Consider the following 21,299-nt stretch of genomic DNA (forward strand, 5'->3'; position numbering starts at 1 on the left):
ATGTCCTAATGGGCACAATCTCTTTGCTTCAGGGTGATGGTAGCTGTGTTCTCCAGGCTCACCACTTGCTCCAGGCTCACTTGCCCCCACCTGGGCACTGACAAGAATGGCTGGAGGTGGGAAACATCCTTGCTGCCTTCTCTTCCTCATAGTCAGCTTTGCCTCATTTTTGTCCTGATCATGCATTATATTCTGCAGCGTTACCCCATGTGGGATGAAAAAAAAAAAAAAGCCAGGGTCTATCAGTAACTTTTTTCCATCCAGTTTTCAGTTCCCTTAAAAAAAAACCTCATGCATTGCTGCAAAAGGAAGACTGGAAGCACTGTTTGGCTGTGAGGAAACACCATTTTTAGTGCTTCTCTAAATTCTCAGGGTGTCAGACTTGGAGATTTCTTTATGGTGTTATGTCAACAGGGTTGCTCTCAATTCAGGTGTTAGAAAAATAAAAACAATTCCTTTTCACATGTAAACTTGTAAAACATAGGTTTACAATTTCTCTTGCTAAAGAACATTATTTATTTAATATTTATTTATTCTAACTTTAAATTACAATACCATTGCTGGGAAACACTCTAGTACAGTGTAAAATTTTTTGTTTGCTCTCATGCCTATTACTCTTACTGTAGTTGGAGAACTGGAGCTTCTGAATCTTACTCCAGAAAATTCAGGAATTTACTCCTGAATATTAATTGTTCGAACACAATCAACACTTAAATAATTCCAGAACTAAAATGTAACTACTGCTTTTTATGCAAAAGAATCTATGGTCTTTAGACATTGACAAATTTATAAAGCCTTGTTGCAGAAGGAAGTGACAGAGGGGTCACATTTTGTGCAGCCCTCAGGTCACTTTGCTGCCTCACAACATTCTCACTCTTCTTCTCCTATTTTCTTGCTGTGAAACTCCCTGCTCTTGGCTCGGAGCTTGTTGACCTGTGACTCTGCAATGTCAGCCCGCTCCTCGGCTTCCTCCAGCTCGTGCTGGATCTTGCGGAACTTGGACAGGTTGACATTGGACAGCTCCTCCTGTGTGGGGAAAGGGAGTCAGGGGTCAGGAGCACAGGACAGGGGTTTCACTTCTGCTGCAAGTCAACCCAATGGGGCTGCACATCTCCATCCCCCTCCCACCATTACTCACACATCAGCCTCACACAGAACTCCTCATCCTCCCCTTTTCAGGACACTACTGGGACAAGTATCACCAGGAGGGCATCACATGTGAAGAGGAATTTCGCCCTTTGGATTTGTCATTTCTGTACTTATTCTCCCACTTGTTTGGTGCTGATGTGTTAGGGGGTATATCTGGATGACAAAGTCCCCCTCGTCAACTGATGATTTTTGACATTTAAAAAATTTTTTCTATTCCTCTCCTGGACAACTGCGTGATACCCATAGGAAGCAATGCTTTTTACTTTCCCAAGAAATACTCACAGCCTCCTCAGATTGTCTCTTGTAGGATTTCACTTTCATTTGCAGCTTGTCCACCAGATCCTGCAGCCTGAGAATATTCTTCCTGTCTTCCTCAGACTAGAGAGGTTGGCAAACAGGATAGAAAGACAATAGAGAGGTTAAAAATTCCCTTGGAGATGGTGTAAAATGTGACTGACTGTGAGCAAGCCCTGTCAGAGCAGGAGCCCTCCTGCCTTACCTGGTAGGTCAGTTCCTTCACCCTGCGCTCGTACTTGCGCACGCCCTTCACGGCTTCAGCGCTGCGCTTCTGCTCAGCATCAACCTCCCCTTCCAGCTCCCGCACCTGCAAGGACAAGCCCATCCCTGCAGCTTCCCTGGCAATGTCTCTCCAAGGACACGCTCACTCACACACACACCCAGCCCTACACACCCTGGCCTCCAGCTTCTGGATCTGCTTCTTCCCTCCCTTCAGTGCCAGCTGCTCGGCCTCTTCCAGGCGGTGCTGCAGGTCCTTCACTGTCTGGTCCAGGTTCTTCTTCATCCTCTCCAGGTGGGCACTGGTGTCCTGCTCCTTCTTCAGCTCTTCTGCCATCATGGCCGCCTGATCAGAGCAAAGGGTCAAAGCCATTTTAGGGCTGGAGATATTTTGGGCAGAGTACATTGACCATCAGCAATGCCAGGAGCACCCAACTCACATCTGTGATGGCCTTCTTGGCCTTCTCCTCAGCATTGCGGGCTTCCTGGATGGTATCCTCCATTTCACCCTGGATCTGGGCAATGTCTGTTTCCAGCTTCTTCTTGGTGTTGATCAAGCTGGTGTTCTTTTGAAGGAAAAAAGCAAAATTTTTCCTCCAGTTGTTTCACACCATTTTTAGAAAAATCAAATTACCTCTTTTTATTTATGTTTTGTGTCAGTTTTATATGACGAATACAAATAACTGACAAATAGCAGAGGTAGACTGTTGAAGATTAATTGTTATATTAGAATTTAAAAAGGAAAACAGCCTTATTGGTAATTTCAATTCCCTAAGTACTGTAGGTGTTATATGTCTTCAGTTCTAGAACCTACCTGAGTGTGGAGAAGCTGAACTCTCTCACTTGCATCCAGAAGCTCCTGCTCAGCCAGTTTCCTTGACCTCTCCGTCTGCTCCAGGGCTGCCCGGAGCTCCTCAACTTCAGCCTGCAGCAGGTTTGCTCTGCGTTCCACCATGGCCACCTGCTCCTTCAGGTCATCCTGTGTCCTGAGAGCATCGTCCAGATGGATCTGGGTGTCCTTTAAGAGAATAAAGAGAAATTACAAGGTGAAGAGTAGAGAAATTATATGACGGCCCAGCACTGTTGCACAACGGCAATTGTCACCAGTCCAATAATTCTTATGGCAGTACAATATATATAATTATAGGTGTCCTGGAAAAAGAGATGCTACAGATTGGGAGGCATATTCTTCCCCTTCACTTATTTTCCATTTTCATATTAATATAGAAAAGAACGCTAGAAGAGAAATATTTGTAGCTGTGTAAGGAACCAGGGAGCACCTGGTCTGTAATGCCATACCTTGAGCACGGCCTGGGTGTTTCTCAGGTTCTTCTGTGCCTCTGCAGCCACACGATTGGCATGGCTCAGCTGGATCTCCATTTCATTCAGGTCTCCCTCCATCTTCTTCTTCAGCCTCAGGGCTTCATTCCTGCTCCTGATCTCAGCATCCAGAGTGCTCTGCATGGAATCCACAATTCTGAGGTGGTTTCTCTTCATCTGGTCAATCTCCTCATCCTTCTCTGCTATCTTCCTGTCAATCTCAGACTTCACTTGGTTGAGCTCAAGCTGCAGGCGCAGGATCTTCCCCTCTTCATGTTCCAGGGAGGCCTGAAAAAAAGTATAAAATCCAGTCAATTATTAAAAAAAACCATTGTCAACAACTTTATATGAATTGTTATCTTAAAGAATAATGTATAACCAGAAGCCTGAGATTGAAAGAAAGGAAAAAGCATACTAGTGGATTCAAAAATTTTAGTGGTGTGAAGAAACCCTGCTTCCCATGCCTCCACTGAATTGTCAATGCATAGAATCACATAAATGTTATCTGAAGCTGCCAAACTGTGTTAATTAAGAACAGAAGGCTTTACCTCAGCTTCCTCCAGGGAGGCTTGCAGTTCAGATTTCTCCTGCTCAACCTGCTTCTTGACTTTCTCCAGCTCGTGAATCGCCTTTCCTTGCTCAGCAATCTGCTCTGTGAGGTCAGAAATCTCCTCTGCAAGGAAGGGTGAAAAGCAGCATGGTCAGGCACAGAGCTGAATGGAGAAAGGCTCTGGTGCATCAGGGGTCCAGGCATGTTCTTATCCCTGCAGGCCCAGGGCCGTTAAGTGTGGCAGACAGACAAGCCTGTGAGGAAAGGCAGCGAGGAGCAGAGGCGCAGGGACTTACGCTGCAAGTTCTTGTTCTCCCGCTTCATTGTCTCCAGGTGGTCCAAGGACTCCTCATAGGCATTCTTCATCTTGAACAGCTCCGTGCTGAGAGAGCGCGACTCCTTCTGGGAGGCCTCCAGCTCAGCCTGCGTTTCCTCATACTTCTGCTTCCATTCTGCCAGGATCTGCAGAGAAACGGGCTGTGAGTAGGGCTGGGGCCATCACAGGGGCATGCTCTGGCCACGAGTGCTGGTGCTGGAGGCCAAATGACCTTGTCAAAGTTCCTCTGCTTCTTATCCAGAGCAGCACAGGCAGCATTGGATCTCTCCACATCAATCATCAGGTCCTCCACTTCATTCTGCAGCCTCTGCTTTGTCTTTTCCAGGGAGGCACATTTGGCATTGACAGCCTCAACATGTTCCTCTGCATCCTGCAGACGTTGGGCCAGCTTCTTCCTGTGTTAAAATATAGCATGGTTTAAAAGAAATGGGGAAGTTGTGTCATCTGGTTGATGGGCCTTTCGCAACAGGATATTTTACAAGTTCATTGGTAAGTGCAGCTCAGAGTCATCAAGCAATTCAATTCTGCCATGCTTTTCTCAAGAGCATGGTTAGCCATTTCACAGCCCGTGGTCCACATTGCTCTTCCATTTTTCCCCATAGTATGTTGTGTCTCTCTGCCAGTCCCTGTCTTCTACATGTTTGCCTGTGATTTTTTCTCCCTCACCACATGCATTTCAGAATTTATTTACTATCCTCCTTTCATCCTAACCCCAAGCAGAACACTGACTTCTCCCCAGCAATGTCACAGTGGTCTCCAAGAATTTCTGGTCTTAATCTCTGCTAGCCTTCCTCACTTTCCCCACGTACTTGGCCTCCTCGAGCTCCTCCGTGCGCTGAATCGCGTCTGTCTCGTATTTGGTTCTCCACTGGGCCACTTCACTGTTGGCCTTGGACAGGGCTCGCTGCAGCTCCCCCTTGGCCTCCTGCTCCTCCTCATATTGTTCCCGGAGCAAGTCACAGTCGTGGCGAGCAGACTGCAGGGCGTGGGCCAGGGCACTTTTTGCCTGCAGCAACAAAGGTATTGGGTCATGGAACAGAAATATCCCAGGAAATCAGACTGAATAATAAATTGGACACTGCATTATGCTTCTATGCAAATACACTACCATGCACACAATAAGGAAAGAAGCTTGGACAGAAAAAAAGGAATAGTGGATAACCTCTAGGTAAAAGATAGCATGAGATGACTTGCACCAAATTACATGAGATTTTTTCCTGTCTCATCATAGTATCTGGAGAACCTCTGAGAGGAGGAGTCACCTTTATCTCTTCTTCCAGATGCCTCTTCAGTTCCTCAATCTGTTGAGTGAAAGCCTGTTTGCCTCTTGACAGCTGAGAAACCAAAGCATCCTTCTCATCCACCTGGCGTGAATATTCACCTGAGAAAATTGCAGATACACAACAGATTTAATCCCATTGATTGTGAAACTGCTAACATTTGTTGATATAAAAACAGAGAGTTTGTAGTCTATGCTGAAACTTATGATCCCATTTCAAGCATTTCACAGTAGATGTGACACAAAGTGTGTTGGACAGAACGTACGCCAAGGAGAGCAATTTTTGAAATAACTCTGAGACATTACTGATCTGCACATGTAGATATGAGTCTCACCTGCTTCTGTCTGCAGACGAGCTCTTTGAGCATTGAGGTCATTGATCATGCGCTGATGCTCTTCTTCCTTGGTCTTAATCTCACTCAGCTGGTCTTCCAGTGTGCGGCACATCTTCTCCAGGTTGGCCTGTGTTTCAGCAAATGGAAAGTGATGAGTTAACCAGCCACGCGCTAAAGAAGGCCAGGTGCAAGAATTGTGTTGTATTCCACTGGATCAATGAGCCTATAAAATGATTGTGTACCTTGGCTTTGGAGACAGACTCCATGTTGCTGGCTAAGTCATCAATCTCCATCTTCATCTCACTCTTCTCCTTCTCCAGCTTCTGCTTCACACGTTGCAGGTTGTCGATCTGCTCCCCCAGCTCAGCTGTGCTGTCCGCGTGCTTCTTGCGCAGGGCGGCAGCCGTGGCTTCGTGCTGCAGCGTGGCCTCTTCCAGGTCACGGCGCATCTTCTGGAATTCTGCCTCACGCTTCTTGTTCATCTCGATCTGAGCTGCTGTGGCCCCTCCTGCTTCTTCCAGGCGCTCACTGATCGCCTCCAGCTCCCTGGACAGGTCAGCCCGATGCTTCTCTGCTTTAGCGCGAGAGGTTCTCTCTGCCTCAATTTCCTCCTCCAGCTCCTCAATACGGGCCTGCAGAACAGCAGGGACCCTTCACACCCGTGCCCTCCTCCTGTCTGAGCTGAGCCTCAGCAAGGCAGGGGAAGGATTAGACACTTGCCTGCAGTTCCTTGATTTTCTTCTGAAATTGCATGCCCAAGGCTTGTTCATCTTCGATCTTGCTCTGGATCTGGCTTATTTCAAAGTCTTTCCTTTGGGCCAAGTGAATTGTGTTAGAGCTCAAAGAAAAAGGACAAGTGCTGCAGCCCGGCCGTCAGGTGCCCCAGAGCCACACTTACTTCTTCAGTTTCTCATCCAGCTGCTGCTTATCATTCTCCAAATCCATGATGCTGTCCTGGGCCAGCTTCAGGTCTCCTTCCAGTTTCCTCTTAGCTCTCTCCAGGTCCATGCGCAGTTTCTTCTCTTGCTCCAGGGACCCTTCCAGCTAAACACAACAAGACCATCAGTGCTCTACCAGCCTGATCAGGCTCCAGACCTGTCCTGGTCCTGCTCCATGTCTGTGTACTTACATCATCCACTTGCTGTTCCAGCTTGGTCTTGGCTTTGGTCAGAGTATTGACTTTGTCCTCCTCTGCCTGCAGGTCATCCAGGGTCTGCTGATGGGCCTCTTGGAGGGCTTTCTTCTCTTTTGTCAGCTTCACGATGGTCTCATCCAGGGCTGCCATCTCCTCAGTCAGGTTTTTCACCTTTAGGAAGAAGGCATCAAATGTAAATAAAGGAATTAGCTATACAAGTCCTGTAACAGCACAGGGCTCTTTTCCAGAGTGTGAGTGACAGCTTCTGCCTCATACCTTGTTTTCAGTGGCATGTTTTTCCTTCTCCACCTTGGCCAGTGTTAGCTCAAGGTCATCAATATCTTTCTTCAGCTCTGAACATTCATCCTCCAGTTTCCTCTTCTTGGCTGTCAGCTCAGCATTAATTTCCTCTTCATCCTCAGCCCTTTCAGTCACCTCCTTAATTTTGGCTTCCAGTTGGATTTTGGTTTTGATGAGTTGGTCACACCTTTCCTCAGCATCAGCCAAGCTATCTGCTTCCTGGTGTGGAGACAAAGATTGCATTTGTTTATATTTGCATGTTTCTCTTCTTTATCTTTTAGGCTATCCACTTAAAGAGGTTTACAATGTTGTCAGCTTTTCTTCCTGAGACATTGATATGCAAGTTCTGAATTCAAAATGCTCTTTTTTTATTTGTTTGTTTGTTTGTTTGTCTTTTTGCTCTTTTGAAAGGATCTCTCAGAATTCATATTTGTGATAATATTAAACGGGGTAGGGGGTTCAGGTACAATCCTGTCCAGGATATATATATATATATAGGTGGCATCTTCATCAGAAAATCAGGAGCCCTTACACTCACTTGAATCTCCTTGCTTCTTTTATTATCTATTAGAGACCTCACCACACTACTGTAAGATACTACTTTCAAACCTTCATGTTTAATATAATGGACACCTGACCTTCTGCCCAAGATAGAGTGGTTAGAATGAGTAGGTGCTTTTTCCCACAGTGTGGGAAATAAATGGTGATACTCACAGCCTGCACTTGGAGCTGCAGGTCATTTTTTTCCTTCAGTAAAGAAACCATTTTCTCCTCAAGCTCCTTCCGCTTTGCTTCCGACTTTGCAAGCTCCTCCTTGGTTTTCTCAAACTCTTCCTTCATATTGGCCATTTCCTTCTCAGACTCTGCACTTTTCAGCAAGGGCTTGATCTTGAAGAACAGCTTCATCCATGGCCAGTGTTTGACATTCATGAATGAACGAATATTGTACTGGATGCAAAAGATGGACTCCCTGAAGCATAATGAAAAAACATACACTGAATATTCTCAGTCTGATGAGTGTCAATGTTGTTTACAGATAGAGATATTATGAAAGAAAGGCCTTAGAAAATTCGGCCTTGCTCTATTGAATTACCAGCTGGCCTGTAAGTTCCCATAAAGAACAATTAGGCGAATTAGAAGCAGTTAGCACAAGAAACTATTCTGGTAAGAGAACTGTTTGCACTTGTAATAAACAAGAAATCTGTCCAATGGAAATCAGTGAACAAAATATGTAAACTAACCAAAAATAGAGAGATTTGACAGACATACACCCTAGCCATTTACCAAGCAAAAAACTGAGTGTCAGTGTATTGTTAGCCAATTAAGTCTAACACAGTGTCTTCTATTATTTCCTATAAATATGAGCTTTGTAAACAAGGAATTGGCTTTTCCGTCATAAAGAAACTAAGTTCCGTCTACTTAATACTGCACCATGTCAACACTTTCCAATGAGCAAAATTACTTTAACTGAAGAAGAGGAAGGTGTACCTCCGCTCCACCATTCTCCTGTACTCCACCCTCATCAGGAAGCCCCTGCACAAGGCCTGAGTGCGGGTGATGAGCTGTGCCAGCTTCTCATCCCTCATCTCCTCCAGGAGCCCTATCAGCCCAGCTTTGAAGAACACCTTGAGAGAGGCAATGTTGCAGCACATCACTGTCAGGTAGAGCAAAGCCCAGGGACACAGTGAATGGGGTGTTTTGTACCTTGGTGTGTCCAAATTTGTACTGGGTATGGTCCACATCGATTGACCCAAGGAGCTTCTCAGAAGCCTTCTTGCTATCGATGAACTGTCCCTCGGGGATGGCACTGGCATTAAGCACCTTGTATCTGTGGAATTACAGGAGGAAGACAATGTCCAGTCATAAGATTTCTTTGTTTACTGAAACCAAGAGCAGTGTTTGCAGCAGAATCAGGCTGAGGAAGTTGGGAATTTCATCCCTCCATACTCAGAGGCCCTGGCAAAGCACAGTTGTGTGATGGAGAGCAGTTGGTGAGGACAACTGACTTATGTCCTTATTTCATAGCTCTCACCTCTGTTTGAAGTCAGCATAGAGGACTCTGCTGGGGAAGCCTTTCCTGCAAATCCTGATCCCTTCCAGCACGCCGTTACAGCGCAGCTGGTGCAGCACCAGCTCGTGCTCCATGGCACCTGGCAATGCAGAGCACAAAGGAATGGCACAGATTGTAGTGCACAGGGGAATGGGTGTATTAGAGCAAGGATGTTTCTGCTTCAGCAGCTTACCAGGTGTTTTAGTTTCATTGGGGATGATACAGCGCACAAAATGGGGGTGGGTGCTGCGCAGATTGGTCATCAGCTTGTTCAGGTTCTCCTGTGGGATCATGATTTAGTGTGCATTTATAAGAAATGTGGAGAAAATAACCCTTTGGATTCTTTGAATTTAACATGAAAGACCCATCAATGGAGTAACACTGGGCTGAAAATTGTCAGCTGATAATGCCTCAATAAATTGCTCAATTTCTTCTGATTCCCAGCATTAAACATCATCTTGTAGGATAAGAAAAAACTTATCATCATCTCAATGAAGCATAGAAAGTAGGCACATTTTATGACAAAAATTATGTTTCTATTAAGTGTAAGTTTAGATTTTTACAGTGCCATTTTTCATTTCATAACATTTTTGTTTCCAATGATGGTCTAAAGAGAAGTTATACTTAGCATATTTATTGGTTGGTTGGTTGTTTGGTTGGTTGGTTGTTGGGGTATTTTGCTTTTTTTCCAGTGTCTGAGCCAGCTAAAAATGCAGAATAAATCTCTGCATATGTTAAAAGATAAGGTGTTCACATACCCGGAAAAGAGCTGAGACAGTCTGGAAAGAAGAACCCTTCTTCTTGCCTCCCTTCTTGCCGCCACCACCACCACCACCGCCACTAGCCTCTGACAAAGTAAAGACAATGAAACATCTGTTGCTTTGGAGACCAAGCATCATGCATCAGAGATGACATTTCAAAGAACTGACCTGCCTCTCCTCCAGCAGAGGCAAAGAGTAATGCCAGGGTCTTCACAGATGATTTCTGGTACAGCCCAATGACAGTTTCATTCAGAGGGTCCTTGTTCTTCTCCAGCCAGCCAGTGATGTTGTAGTCCACTGTGCCAGCATAGTGCACCAGGGAGAAGTGGGCCTCAGCCTTGCCCTTGCCAGGCTTGGGCTTCTGGAAGTTGTTGGACTTGCCCAGGTGCTGGTCATAGAGCTTGTTCTTGAAAGAGGTGTCAGTTGCCTTGGGGAACATGCACTCCTCTTCCAGGATGGAGAAGATGCCCATGGGCTGGGAGAAATAGCAAAAAATAGCAGTGATAAAATACAGATCTGCCGTCAGAAGGGGACTGCAGTAGGACACAGGAAACTGAGAAATTGGTTGAATTTTTGGATGAAAAATGGTTTAAATCTTTGTTAACTTTTACATTCGCACTTCCAGACAAAATACAAATAGGCATCTGAAATTAATACATTAAATGACTGATACTGTGACATTAATCACACAAAATTTTCTAAATACTTTTAAATTTGATGAGTTGAAAGCTGATCTGCTTTTCACATTATTACTTTCACAAAATAATTTGTACAGTTGAAGATGTCATACTAAAATTGATCTTAGAGCAAGAGATCAACGGATCTTTCAGCTACTTGCTGAAATCTTTTTTTTAAAGATAGATCTCTTTCCATTCCTATACAAGTGGATGCTACACAAAACAGTGTCTTCTCATAGTGTTTTTGCTGATTGCAGTTCATCCTTTACTTTTTTTTCTATATGCACCTATTTTTTTGTTAGAAATTATGTTTCAGAAATCCCAGCGTTAATATCGAAATAATAATATTGAAACTGTGTCTGGATTCCTGAAGAGATCTTTCATCTTTATAAACCAGAAAACTTATCTCCAGAGAATCTTTTTCATGCAATTATGTGTCATTACATTGATGTAACTATTGCAATTCAAGAAAAATTACATTTACTTTCAAAAAAATGAATAGCAGTGTAGTTAATGGATAACTAAAAACATTTCATTTGTAGCCTAATCACAAAGGTTCTTAGAACTTAAATTTCATAATATATACAATCCTGAAATGACAGTTTTTGAGCAGACAGGAACATAAACGGATAATAATAGGTAGGTTTGTGAAACACTAGTGCAAGAAAAAGTAAGCCTGAAGAAAAATCCTGAAATTCTGTCATGAAACTGATAATAAAATCTTAAATGTAATCAACACACCTTCTCAATGAGCTCAATGCAGGCAGCCAGGTCCATGCCAAAGTCAATGAACTCCCATTCAATCCCCTCCTTCTTGTACTCCTCCTGCTCCAGCACGAACATGTGGTGATTGAAGAACTGTTGCAGTTTCTCATTGGTGAAGTTGATGCACAGCTGCTCCAGGCTGTTGAACTGCAGAAGGCAAAGGCAAGTTTTACTCATTTTTAAGATAAAGAGCTGCCTGTAGAGCTTTCTCCTTCACACTCAGAATTCCATCTCAGAATCCTATGCAGGGATGCCAAATTAAGGCAATGTTTTTAATTTTAAACCATCCAATTATTTATTTTTAAAGAAGTTTTTTTATTTGATTACAGGGTTTTTTTTGGCTTTTTCCCCCTCTTTGCTATTTTAATGATGATTAAATATATTATTGATTTTTAAATTGAACAATTCACATCACTCCTTTCCCTTAATTTATGTAAATTTTCCCATTGCCCATATAAAAACATTAAACATTCTCAGCATTTGCCAGCCCTGGATTAGACTCAGATACCCTCCGTAAATATCTGTAGAACTTCTCCGTCTGAATTAGTACAGCCAAACTACTCTTCCTGTAGGAATTACCCTTTGGCTCTTAAGAAGAAAAGTATATGTAGATATTGGTCTCTTTTTCCAAAGCCTTGCTTAACTTCTGTGTGAGACTTAATCTACCTTTCACTTCCTACACTCTGTATTATTGTATCTTCGGTATTTATATGCTATTTGTCTGTGGACTTTTTTAATATTAAGTTCAAATTGAAAAACTGTCACATTTGTTCTAATTATGTAAAAGGCAGATGCTCCCTCCTTGTGTGTCATATAAAGATATTATATAAAGATCCATTCAAGCTCATGGATTGGCCTGAGGAAAAAGCACTGACATATAGAAGGAAGGAAAATATTTCCAGAAAATGACAAATAAATATTTTTCAAAAAATTCATTACTAAGTTGAAATTATAAGTGAGTGCATTGTTTACCAAAAAAACTCAAACCACCATAAATCTCCAATTTCTCTTGACACCTAATTGCTTTGACAAGACTTGACTATGATTTCTGTGCTCCTTACATCAAAGATCTCAAAGCCAGCAATGTCCAGGACACCAATGAAGTACTGCCTGGGCTGCTTCGTGTCCAGCTGTTCATTGATACGAACAACCATCCACAGGAACATCTTCTCATAGACAGCCTTTGCCAGGGCACCCACAGCATTGTACACCTAAGCCAAAGAAGAGTGGAGCAGAAGAAATGCAATATCCAGAGCAAATAGGAAGTGATTCAAGTCAGAGGTTCCCAGTCACCAAGTGGTTGTTGTTACCTGCTGCACAGTTTGGCCCTTGGTCACGTATTCATTCCCCACCTTGACTCGGGGGTAGCAGAGGGCCTTGAGCAGGTCTGCTGAGTTCAGACCCATCAGGTAGGCAGCCTTGTCAGCAACTGAACACAAAGAGAGAGGGAGGAAGTGACAGAGGAGAAATGATAATTGAAAGTGGGTATCCTCTAAGATGTAGCTGTTGGTCTCGGCACTGAAATTTTGTGGCATCTTGAAGGGAAATTTAGAAGCATGAATAATCTGGAAAGTGTGATTTATGTATTTGTGAAAGTAAATGGAATGAAAATACCTGATTGTCAACTTCCAGCTATGTAACTGCTTCTGTTATTAGGACTTCTATATGATTTTAATACCTTCGGTGCCATCAGGCTCTGCCTGTTCCTCTCGTTGTTTCTGCTTGAACTTCAGGTTCCCATAGTGCATGACAGCCCCTGTCAGCTTGTAGATGGCTGTTCTTTCATCGGCAGTGAAACCCAGGATGTCAATGGCACTCTGGCAACAGAATCGGTCAAATAAACCTCTGGACCATTACAAGGAACTTTCACCACACCAGTATGCTCTGTGACACTCACATCTGTGGCTATCAGCTCCTCCTGGTCGTTAATGCTGGGAACTGTGATCTCACCTTGACTCACAAATTGGTAGTCATACGGGTTAGTGGTGATGAGGAGCATGTCTGTAAAGAGGAATAGGATCTGGGTGTGAGGATGAAGATAAATGTTAAACACATTCAGATTTTATCAAACCATTCACAATACTTCCTACCAATTAGCTCTGGCTTCTTGTTGGACATGATCTGATAAAAGATGTGGTAGCTCCTTTCTGCCTTGAGCTGGAAAGTGACTCTGGACTTCTCCAGCAGATCTGGCAAAGATGGTAGGACAGGGTCAGGCTTGAGAAATAACACTGAGGTGGAAAGGGAGGAAGGAATGGGATCAGGTCAGGTGGTCTCTTACAAGTTTCAATGTCAGCAGAAGCCAGCTTGCCTGTGGCCCCAAAGTGGATTCGAATGAATTTGCCCTTTTAGAGGGGAAAGAAAAGAAGATATTTTAAAATTTCACCATGACCGTAAGCATGTGACCTCACATTTTCCACGGAGGACAGGCTTCAAACTTAGAAGTTGTTTCACTTTAATTTTTTCTTTTGCAAAGCAAAACATGACAAAAACAAATTCAGGAAGATCTCTATACTGCCAATACAAATGGATAAATCTGAGCTTTATTATCCACTACTATTTAATGGATAACCATGAATGCACATGAATGAGAAGACCACTAATAAAGCATTTTATTGGGCCACTAATGTTGCAATTCAAACTCGTGGATATAGTGAAAACATTTTCTAATCAGAAAGCATGCTGTGAAGGCAGATTTTGGTGGCGTAAAAGTAAAATGATGATTTCTGGTCTTGTCGAAAACAGAAGCCAGCTGTTACTGTCTGAGTTGTAGAGATAGAAGCAACACACCCAAAACAAGGAGCTTTAGGCTGAGACTGTGGATTGGTACTGTGATTTTTCAAGGAAAGTCACAGTTAATCTAATAGAATTTATGAATGGCATTTTGCATTAAAATTATCAAAAGAATATGCCATAGAGTAGTTTGTTTTCTGATAGTACCTATTGAAGGAAGCCCATCCCTACTCCTTTCTAGACCACTTATATCGAGGTCTGAACAGTCAGATCAATACGCCTGCCCAGTTTTCTGCCTAAAACACAGAGATTCATATTTTTGCTGGTCTGATGAAGGCCAGCAAAATTTCCATCCTGCAATTTCTATCCTGTATGCTCCACTTTCCTTTCTTCTATATTAGATCTATTTCCACACAATTCTGTCTTCAATTCATATGATAGACACTAAGAATGTGTATGTATATTTATAGATATGTAATTATATAGATATTAAAACATACTTAAATTATCCCCCTTTGTATGCTGTATTGTATTTCTAAGGATGTATTTTTAATTAGTCTACTTTAATTGGCAAAAATACGTGGAAAATAGTAGTTTAATGAATACAGTCATCTGACTGACACTTCAGAAATGACAGCATGTTCTGACATCCTTGTTCCCATATAAATGACAACTTCTCTAATCAGGAACTCACAAAGCGTGAGGAGTTGTCGTTCCTCACAGTCTTGGCGTTTCCAAAGGCCTCCAGCAGTGGGTTGGCGCTGATGATTTGATCCTCAAGCGTTCCCTGCAGGGGAATTATTCAGTGACTGTGTTTAGTTGGCAGGGCAATGCCAGGCCAAGTGTTCAGGCTGTTCTTCCTGACTCACCTGCATTTTGCCTGATGACTTTTCCTCCTTCTTCTTCTCTCCACTGGCTGCAATTGTTGCAAAGTACTGGATGACACGCTTTGTGTTCACAGTCTTCCCGGCACCGGATTCTCCACTGCCAAAGCCAAGAGAGAAGCAGAGGGTGCGTGGTCAGGCAGGAGGTGCCCTGGCACCAGAGAGCCCCGCAGGGACCCGCACAGGGGGTGTACGTACGTGATCAGGATGGACTGGTTCTCCCGGTCTGTGAACAAGGCAGAAATACAGTACTTAAAACTCAATGAACAGCAGAGAACAAATGAAACATAGGCAAGTTTAGGATTTTGCTTGATGTCAGATTGACTTAAGGAACAAACCTCTAAAACACATTACTGAGTGCAGAGGTGTCTTTCATTTAAAGCAGTAGAAACAATGCTATGAAGAAAGTAAACTCCACAACAGACGTGGAGATTGTGTCAGAGCCAGGAAAGGTTTGAAAAAGTTTTTCGCTGAGATAGGGTATCCCTTCAGAGAATTTAATGGTCCAATGCCTCTGAGGCAGACAGAGGCACTCACCAGTGAGCATGAACTGATAGGCGTTGTCAGAGATGGAGAAGATGTGTGGAGGGGCCTCCTGGCGCTTCTTGCCTCGGTAGGCCAACACCACCTCGGGGTTGTACACCGGCAGCCACTTGTAGGGGTTGACAGTGACGCAGAAGAGACCCGAGTAGGTCTGTGAGGAAGGGACACAGCACGTTGGCTTCCCCTGAGCCTGGCCCAGCAGCTCCTGAGGCTGCCCAAAGGAAGCTGCTGCTGCCACTTACGTAGATCATCCAGGCTGCGTAACGCTCTTTGAGGTTGTACAGCACGGCGGGTTCGTGGAGGTGGGTCATCATGGCCATGTCCTCGATTTTGTCATACTTGGGAGGGTTCATGGAGAAGATTTGATCTTCTTTCACGGTCAGGGTCTGCCAAGAAAACAAAAGATCTACAAGTCACTGAAAAGCTCAGAGTTAGGATCGAATGTCCTTCAACCTTGTTTTTGACTCACCTCTCCCCCTTCAGTCTTGACAGTGACTTTGCCTGATTCCCTGCTTGTGACTGTCCCTTTCACAAAGGACTCCTTTGCATGTACCACAAAGACAGATGACTTTGCATCAAAAGGTTTGTTCTGGGCCTCAATTCTCTCCTTCTCTGATTTTCGGAGGTAAGGAGCTGCCTCCCCAAAGATTGCCATCTCAGCGTCTGACGACATGGCTGCACTCTATGGTGATGCTTGCCAGAGCAGAGAACACTGTGGAGGAGAAGATATGTTTCCCAAAAGGATCAATATTTTTTGTTGTCACACACTTTATTGATGGACCGTAACAGTGTAATAGAAAGTGTGATTTGGGAAGAATCTTGAGTAGTTTTTTGGTTCACCTTCCTGCACAACCAGGGCAAATGTTGGATTCAGGTTCCCACAGTTTTTTCCAGTCAAGTTTTTATTATGTCCAAGAACAGACATTTCTTAGTCCCTCTGCATCCCAGCTTAGTGTCTGATGACCCTGATGGTGATTTTCTTCCCAGTTTCTTACCTAATCAAAATTTCTGCGGCTGAAACCTGTCTTTTTATTCCTCAGCCTTTCGTTCTGTCCATTTGAGTAGAGTCTGACTCTTTCTATGATATAGCCATCTTCTTTTTGTTGAAGATAACAGTAAGATAAACACATTTAATTTCATCCCCAGTGTAGACAAACATCACCATTGCAGCCTCTTCTCACACATAATTTTCTCCTATTTATCTTGAAAGATCTGCACTGGATTCATTCCAGAATATCACTCTCTGGTCACCAGAAAGCACCAAACTGAGCACAGTGCTCTAGATATGAGAGCCGAATGCAGGGAAAGAATCACTTGTCTTTACCTGCTGACCTCTGCTGACCTGCTGTTACGAGTGTCTGAAAATGTGCTGCTGACCTTCCTCTCTCCAAAGGCACACTGTGACACTCACACCAGAATTTATGACCCTTTTCTGCTAAGTTGTTTTCTAGCCAAAATGACATACAACGTACTTTGTTGCATGGGACTATTCTTTCTCACATGCAGGATTTTACATTGCCTTTTCTAAAATTTGTGAGCCTCTTATCAGCTTCAGGACGAAGTCTTATGAGGATCTTTTCCAGGGTAGCATTGCTCTGTAGCATAATTGCAAGTCTCTGTTGTCTTCTACAGTTCCTGAGGATGCATTCCATGCATCATTTGGGTTGCTAGTGATCCAGAAGGTGTTCTGAGGACTATCTAGGGCATAATATCTCTTGCTGATGCTCTGAATCAGTCACTAGATTTGTTTGCTTCTCATCCCAAATGACTTAAGTAGTATGTGAGGAACTGGCATGTGAGGACACATAATTCATCAGGTTAAAATACTGCACAACCAATTATTTCTTCTCATGTCAATTGTTTGTGGAAATAACTGTAGGCAAAGCTAGAAACCTCAGTTGAAGAATTTATAAATCAAAGCCAGATATCTAAGTGCAGTACTGGATTTCCAAAGAAATCCCATGTGACCAGTAATAGAAAGTACCAGAATTCCAAGGAAGTTAGGCAGCTTGATGTCATATTGTAAATTTTAGTTAGGTAAATAACAAAATGTTAACAAACATTTGCAGCTACTCCTAGTAGCATGCATATCCTCCATTTTACTCTTCTTTCAGAATAATAAGAGTAGTACATCTCCCTTCTTGTTATTTGGTTAGTTGGATAGATATTTTTGCTTTTTTATCAAGTTTACTTGTAGGAGGCCCACATGTACATTATAACCCTGGAGTATCATTTGGAAAGAATTTTCATAACATTTATTGGCCAGTTTCACATGCAATAATAATTACAATTCACAAGTCTGTAGGTTTTGCAAGATTCTGTTCTGTTGGCTAACTCTGTCTGTCTGGAGTTCATGCCAGAACAGATCATTTACCTCACTGTTCCATAATTAAACATAAGGAATCCCCAGGAAGCATTTCCTGGCATTACATAGTGGTTAGTGTCTTCAAGCACAGCCACTTAGGAAACCTTGCTGGCTGTGAGCAGCCTGCCCAGCCATCAGCATGCTTTATTTGTCATAGCAGAGCAGTGGCTAGGAACACATGGGCATACAGCAATTGCCTACAAAATGTTGCAGTAATTTGTCACCATGAAGAAATCTGTTCTACAGAAATCTTCCACCTTTTTCTGCCCCTTAAATCCGAGCAAATGTGGCTCTTACCTCTTATGCTGTGAGAAGATGCCTTGCAGGCTGGGAGGTGATCGGTGCTGTGAAGCAGAAACAGCAGATCTCTCATTATTGCTGCACAGAATTCCACAGACCGGTCACAAAGTGAAAATACCAACATGCTTTATCGTACAGATATCAAGTCCTTCCAGGTACAGCAGGGCTGAAGTGGGACTGCAGGGACACTGTCCCTTTCTGCCAACCACAGACATGCACTTACCATGAAGTTTCCTCTGCAGACAGAACAGCCCAGATTCAAGGACTCTTTTATAGGGTATGGTCAGCGCATGCTGCAGATGCCTCCTCTGTCTTTGGGCAAAGCATTTTTGGCAAACCTTGTTTTTGGCAAAGCATTGTCTGGCAAACTGAATGTACTGAAAATTGGAAAGTGATGTTACTAGATATAATTAGAAAATTTTGGTCTCTTCCTAGCTATGTGAATAAATCGCCTATAAATAATATGAGAAGATTCCTGAGGAGGGAAATACAGCTAATGATGACTAGAGGAATGAGGGTAACCACTAATAACTGTAAGGCCATGGATGCTCCATGAATCTGAGCTAAGGGAGCAAGAGACAACCATTCCCTGGGCAAGCACAGTGACATTTGGATGCATACTTCAACTTTTTCTGAGGACATCATATGTCTGATGACAGTCATCCTTTCACAGAGCTCTCTACTTACAGATCTTGGATATGATACATGGATTTCACTGTTGTCTGCATTGCTTACCTTAGTCATATTATTACATATTACTCTGTTTCACTTCTGTCAGTTGTAACATAATATAGTGCAATATATCAGGGAGAATAGCCATCTTGAGCCATTTTAACTGCTCTTGAAGTTGTATTCCATCTCTGGATATAAATATAAAATAACATTCATTCACATATCTTCTGATATTCTGGAAATCCTGAGTTCAGAGATTCATAGAAGGATCCATGAGTGGGTTCAAGAGTCTGCCAGATTGTTTGATGTAATCAATTGAAGACCAGTTTTAGATTTTGGCAAAAAGAGCTCTCTGACAATGATATTTGTAGTTTAAATTAATTAATTGAAAAATTCTTTACTTTGGTGGTACTTATTTCCTTGTAAATCCTTATTTCTTCCCAAAATAAAAAAAAGTCAACAATATCTTTCTAAATAACATGGCAAATAGTACTAATCTATCTTAACTCACGTATGAAAATAATTATTTAGTTCTAATTAGCTTTGATATTATCTCCAATAATTTCTAGTGCTACCTTCCTCCTCCCCAGATCTGATACTGTGCAGTGTTTATACTGCCCCAACAGAGATCTGAATAGTGCCCATCACTATATTTGATAGCTAGGGCTGCTTTTCCTATATATATTACATTGTGCTCATTTATATTATTTTTCTCCAATATAAGTATCACAAATGTATCTCTCAGCTATTCTCAGAATATTTTTTTTCATTCTTGAGATACCTAGACATGCTTTTTTCAAGGCCAGAAGTATCTAATCTTTAGCTGACAGAGATCTAGTGTGTAAGACTCAGACATGTGAAACTATATAGGAAATAACAAGTAATTTTACTGTTTACCTTTATTGAAATGCATGGTTAGGATGGAATAATAATCCAGGTAAATATTCTGGGAGGACTGAAGGGATAAAAATGAAGTTCTGGCAAAACTCAAAACGGCAGCATACAGAGACTGGAAGCAATGACAAGTAACCTGGGAGGAACAAGGGACACTGTCTTAGCAACCAGGGATGAGGTTAGCAAAGTCAAAGCCTAAATGGGATTGAATCTTATAGTCATAGAATGGTTTGGGTTGGAAGGAGCTTTAGAGGTCATCTTGTTCCAAACCCCTGCCACGGGATGGGATTCCATGCATTAGATGTGGTTGCTCAAGGCCCTGTCCAACCTGGCCCTGAACATTTCCCTGTAAGGATCATTCTCAGTTTCTCTGGGCAACTTGTGTCAGTGTTTCACCACACTGAGTAAAGAATTTCTTCCTAATGTCTAATCTGAAACTGTCCTGTTCTAGCTAAAAACTGTTCACCCTTGTCCAATCACTATCTGCCAGTGTAAAAAAGTCACTCTCCTTCTTTTCCATAAGCTCCCTTTAAGTACTGGAAGTCTGCCATGAGATCTCCCCAGAGCTTTCTCTTCTCCATGCTCAAGGAGAAGGAAAATGTGGAGCCAATGCTGAATTGGGTTAGAGCCCTGGTAGCACATGACATGGAAAGGTCTGAGTTTTTTAACAGTGGTAGTAAGACCTTCAGGAAACCTAGGGCACAGAGAGCAGGAAGAAAGTCTGGAACAAGGCAGTCATAGCCTTGATGGAAGAGGAACAGGTCAAGGAGTTCTTCAGCAAACTGGACACACAAAAGTCCACAGGCCTTGAAGGGATACACTCATAAAGTTCTGAGGGAGTGGCACTATGAGGTCACTCTGGATAATCTTTAATCTATCTTGGTGATTAGCAGAAGTGCCTAAAGGCTGCAGGAAAGCAAATGACACTCCTGATTTCAAGGTGGGCAAGCAATAAGCAGAAAAGGCCTTGGCTCTGTGTGAGCTCTGCACAGCAACTCTATATTAGTTCAAACAAAATACAGCCCCATACCAGCCACTCTGAAGGAAATTAACTCAACCTCAGACAAAACCAGTACGCTCTCCATTGGATAAACTTAGGTATTGCTAAAATAACTGACTGTCTACTGAGTGGAGAAAGGAGATTTTTTTCTCCCTGCTCTTCATTTTTGTTGAGTCCTGGAAGGGAGGTGTTGGAGAAAAGTGAGATGTCCTACTGCACGCAGACCAAATTTGCCATTTCAGCACACTTCATCTTGAGGAAGTGTTTGGGTTCAGCTCAAGTTTCAGTCTTTACAAACCTCTGCCACTGCCAGCTTTAAGCAGCTCAGTGAGGTTGAAAGGTCAAGTCAAGTTCATTTGTGACTCCTCCCACTGACATGACAAGTATGTAGGGTTTTTTCCTAAATCTACTGAAAAAGGAAAAAAAAAATCTAACATTTATCACTTAAAACCGATGCATTAATTTGAGCAATGTTTCTTTTCATCTTACAGTTCTGTTAAGTGGAGGAGTTAAATTAAATGTTTAAGAGGACTCTGCACCATTATATACTGAAATGTAATTACCACTGCTTCTTCCTGTTTCCACACTTGAATAATTCAATGGAGTACAGTGGGATAGTGCTGGGGCAGCACTGACTTACCATGTCTATAAAATGCACCTAGGAAAAGGGTGCCCAAATAGTGCATCAGTCCTTCCTAATGGAAAATATGTAATGAATTACACAAATTTTGAAG

General features: G+C 42.8%; 1 protein-coding gene across 1 annotated transcript; it reads right to left on the reverse strand.

The window, feature by feature from the left end:
- Positions 1-566: 566 nt before the first annotated feature.
- On the reverse strand, positions 567-16,007 carry LOC106858389 (myosin heavy chain, skeletal muscle, adult-like). The gene is made up of 38 exons (XM_088176569.1): positions 15,804-16,007; positions 15,577-15,720; positions 15,329-15,485; positions 14,990-15,017; positions 14,777-14,891; positions 14,602-14,694; positions 13,456-13,519; positions 13,265-13,363; positions 13,072-13,175; positions 12,853-12,991; positions 12,485-12,603; positions 12,236-12,385; positions 11,151-11,321; positions 9,901-10,207; positions 9,730-9,818; positions 9,165-9,252; positions 8,954-9,071; positions 8,626-8,749; positions 8,410-8,546; positions 7,636-7,891; positions 6,898-7,140; positions 6,616-6,792; positions 6,385-6,530; positions 6,207-6,297; positions 5,729-6,118; positions 5,487-5,613; positions 5,135-5,253; positions 4,682-4,878; positions 4,084-4,267; positions 3,832-3,997; positions 3,534-3,658; positions 2,965-3,273; positions 2,480-2,683; positions 2,106-2,231; positions 1,841-2,011; positions 1,649-1,753; positions 1,432-1,527; positions 567-1,026 (listed from the first exon to the last, which is right to left on the reverse strand). Exons 1-38 carry the CDS (start codon positions 16,005-16,007, stop codon positions 871-873), a joined length of 5,838 nt encoding a protein of 1,945 aa, XP_088032695.1. The 3' UTR covers positions 567-870.
- Between the last annotated feature and the right edge of the window lie 5,292 nt (positions 16,008-21,299).

The sequence above is a fragment of the Sturnus vulgaris genome, chromosome 20 (genome assembly GCF_052056855.1).
Source record: "Sturnus vulgaris isolate bStuVul1 chromosome 20, bStuVul1.hap1, whole genome shotgun sequence".
NCBI classification, from domain to species: Eukaryota; Metazoa; Chordata; class Aves; order Passeriformes; family Sturnidae; genus Sturnus; species Sturnus vulgaris.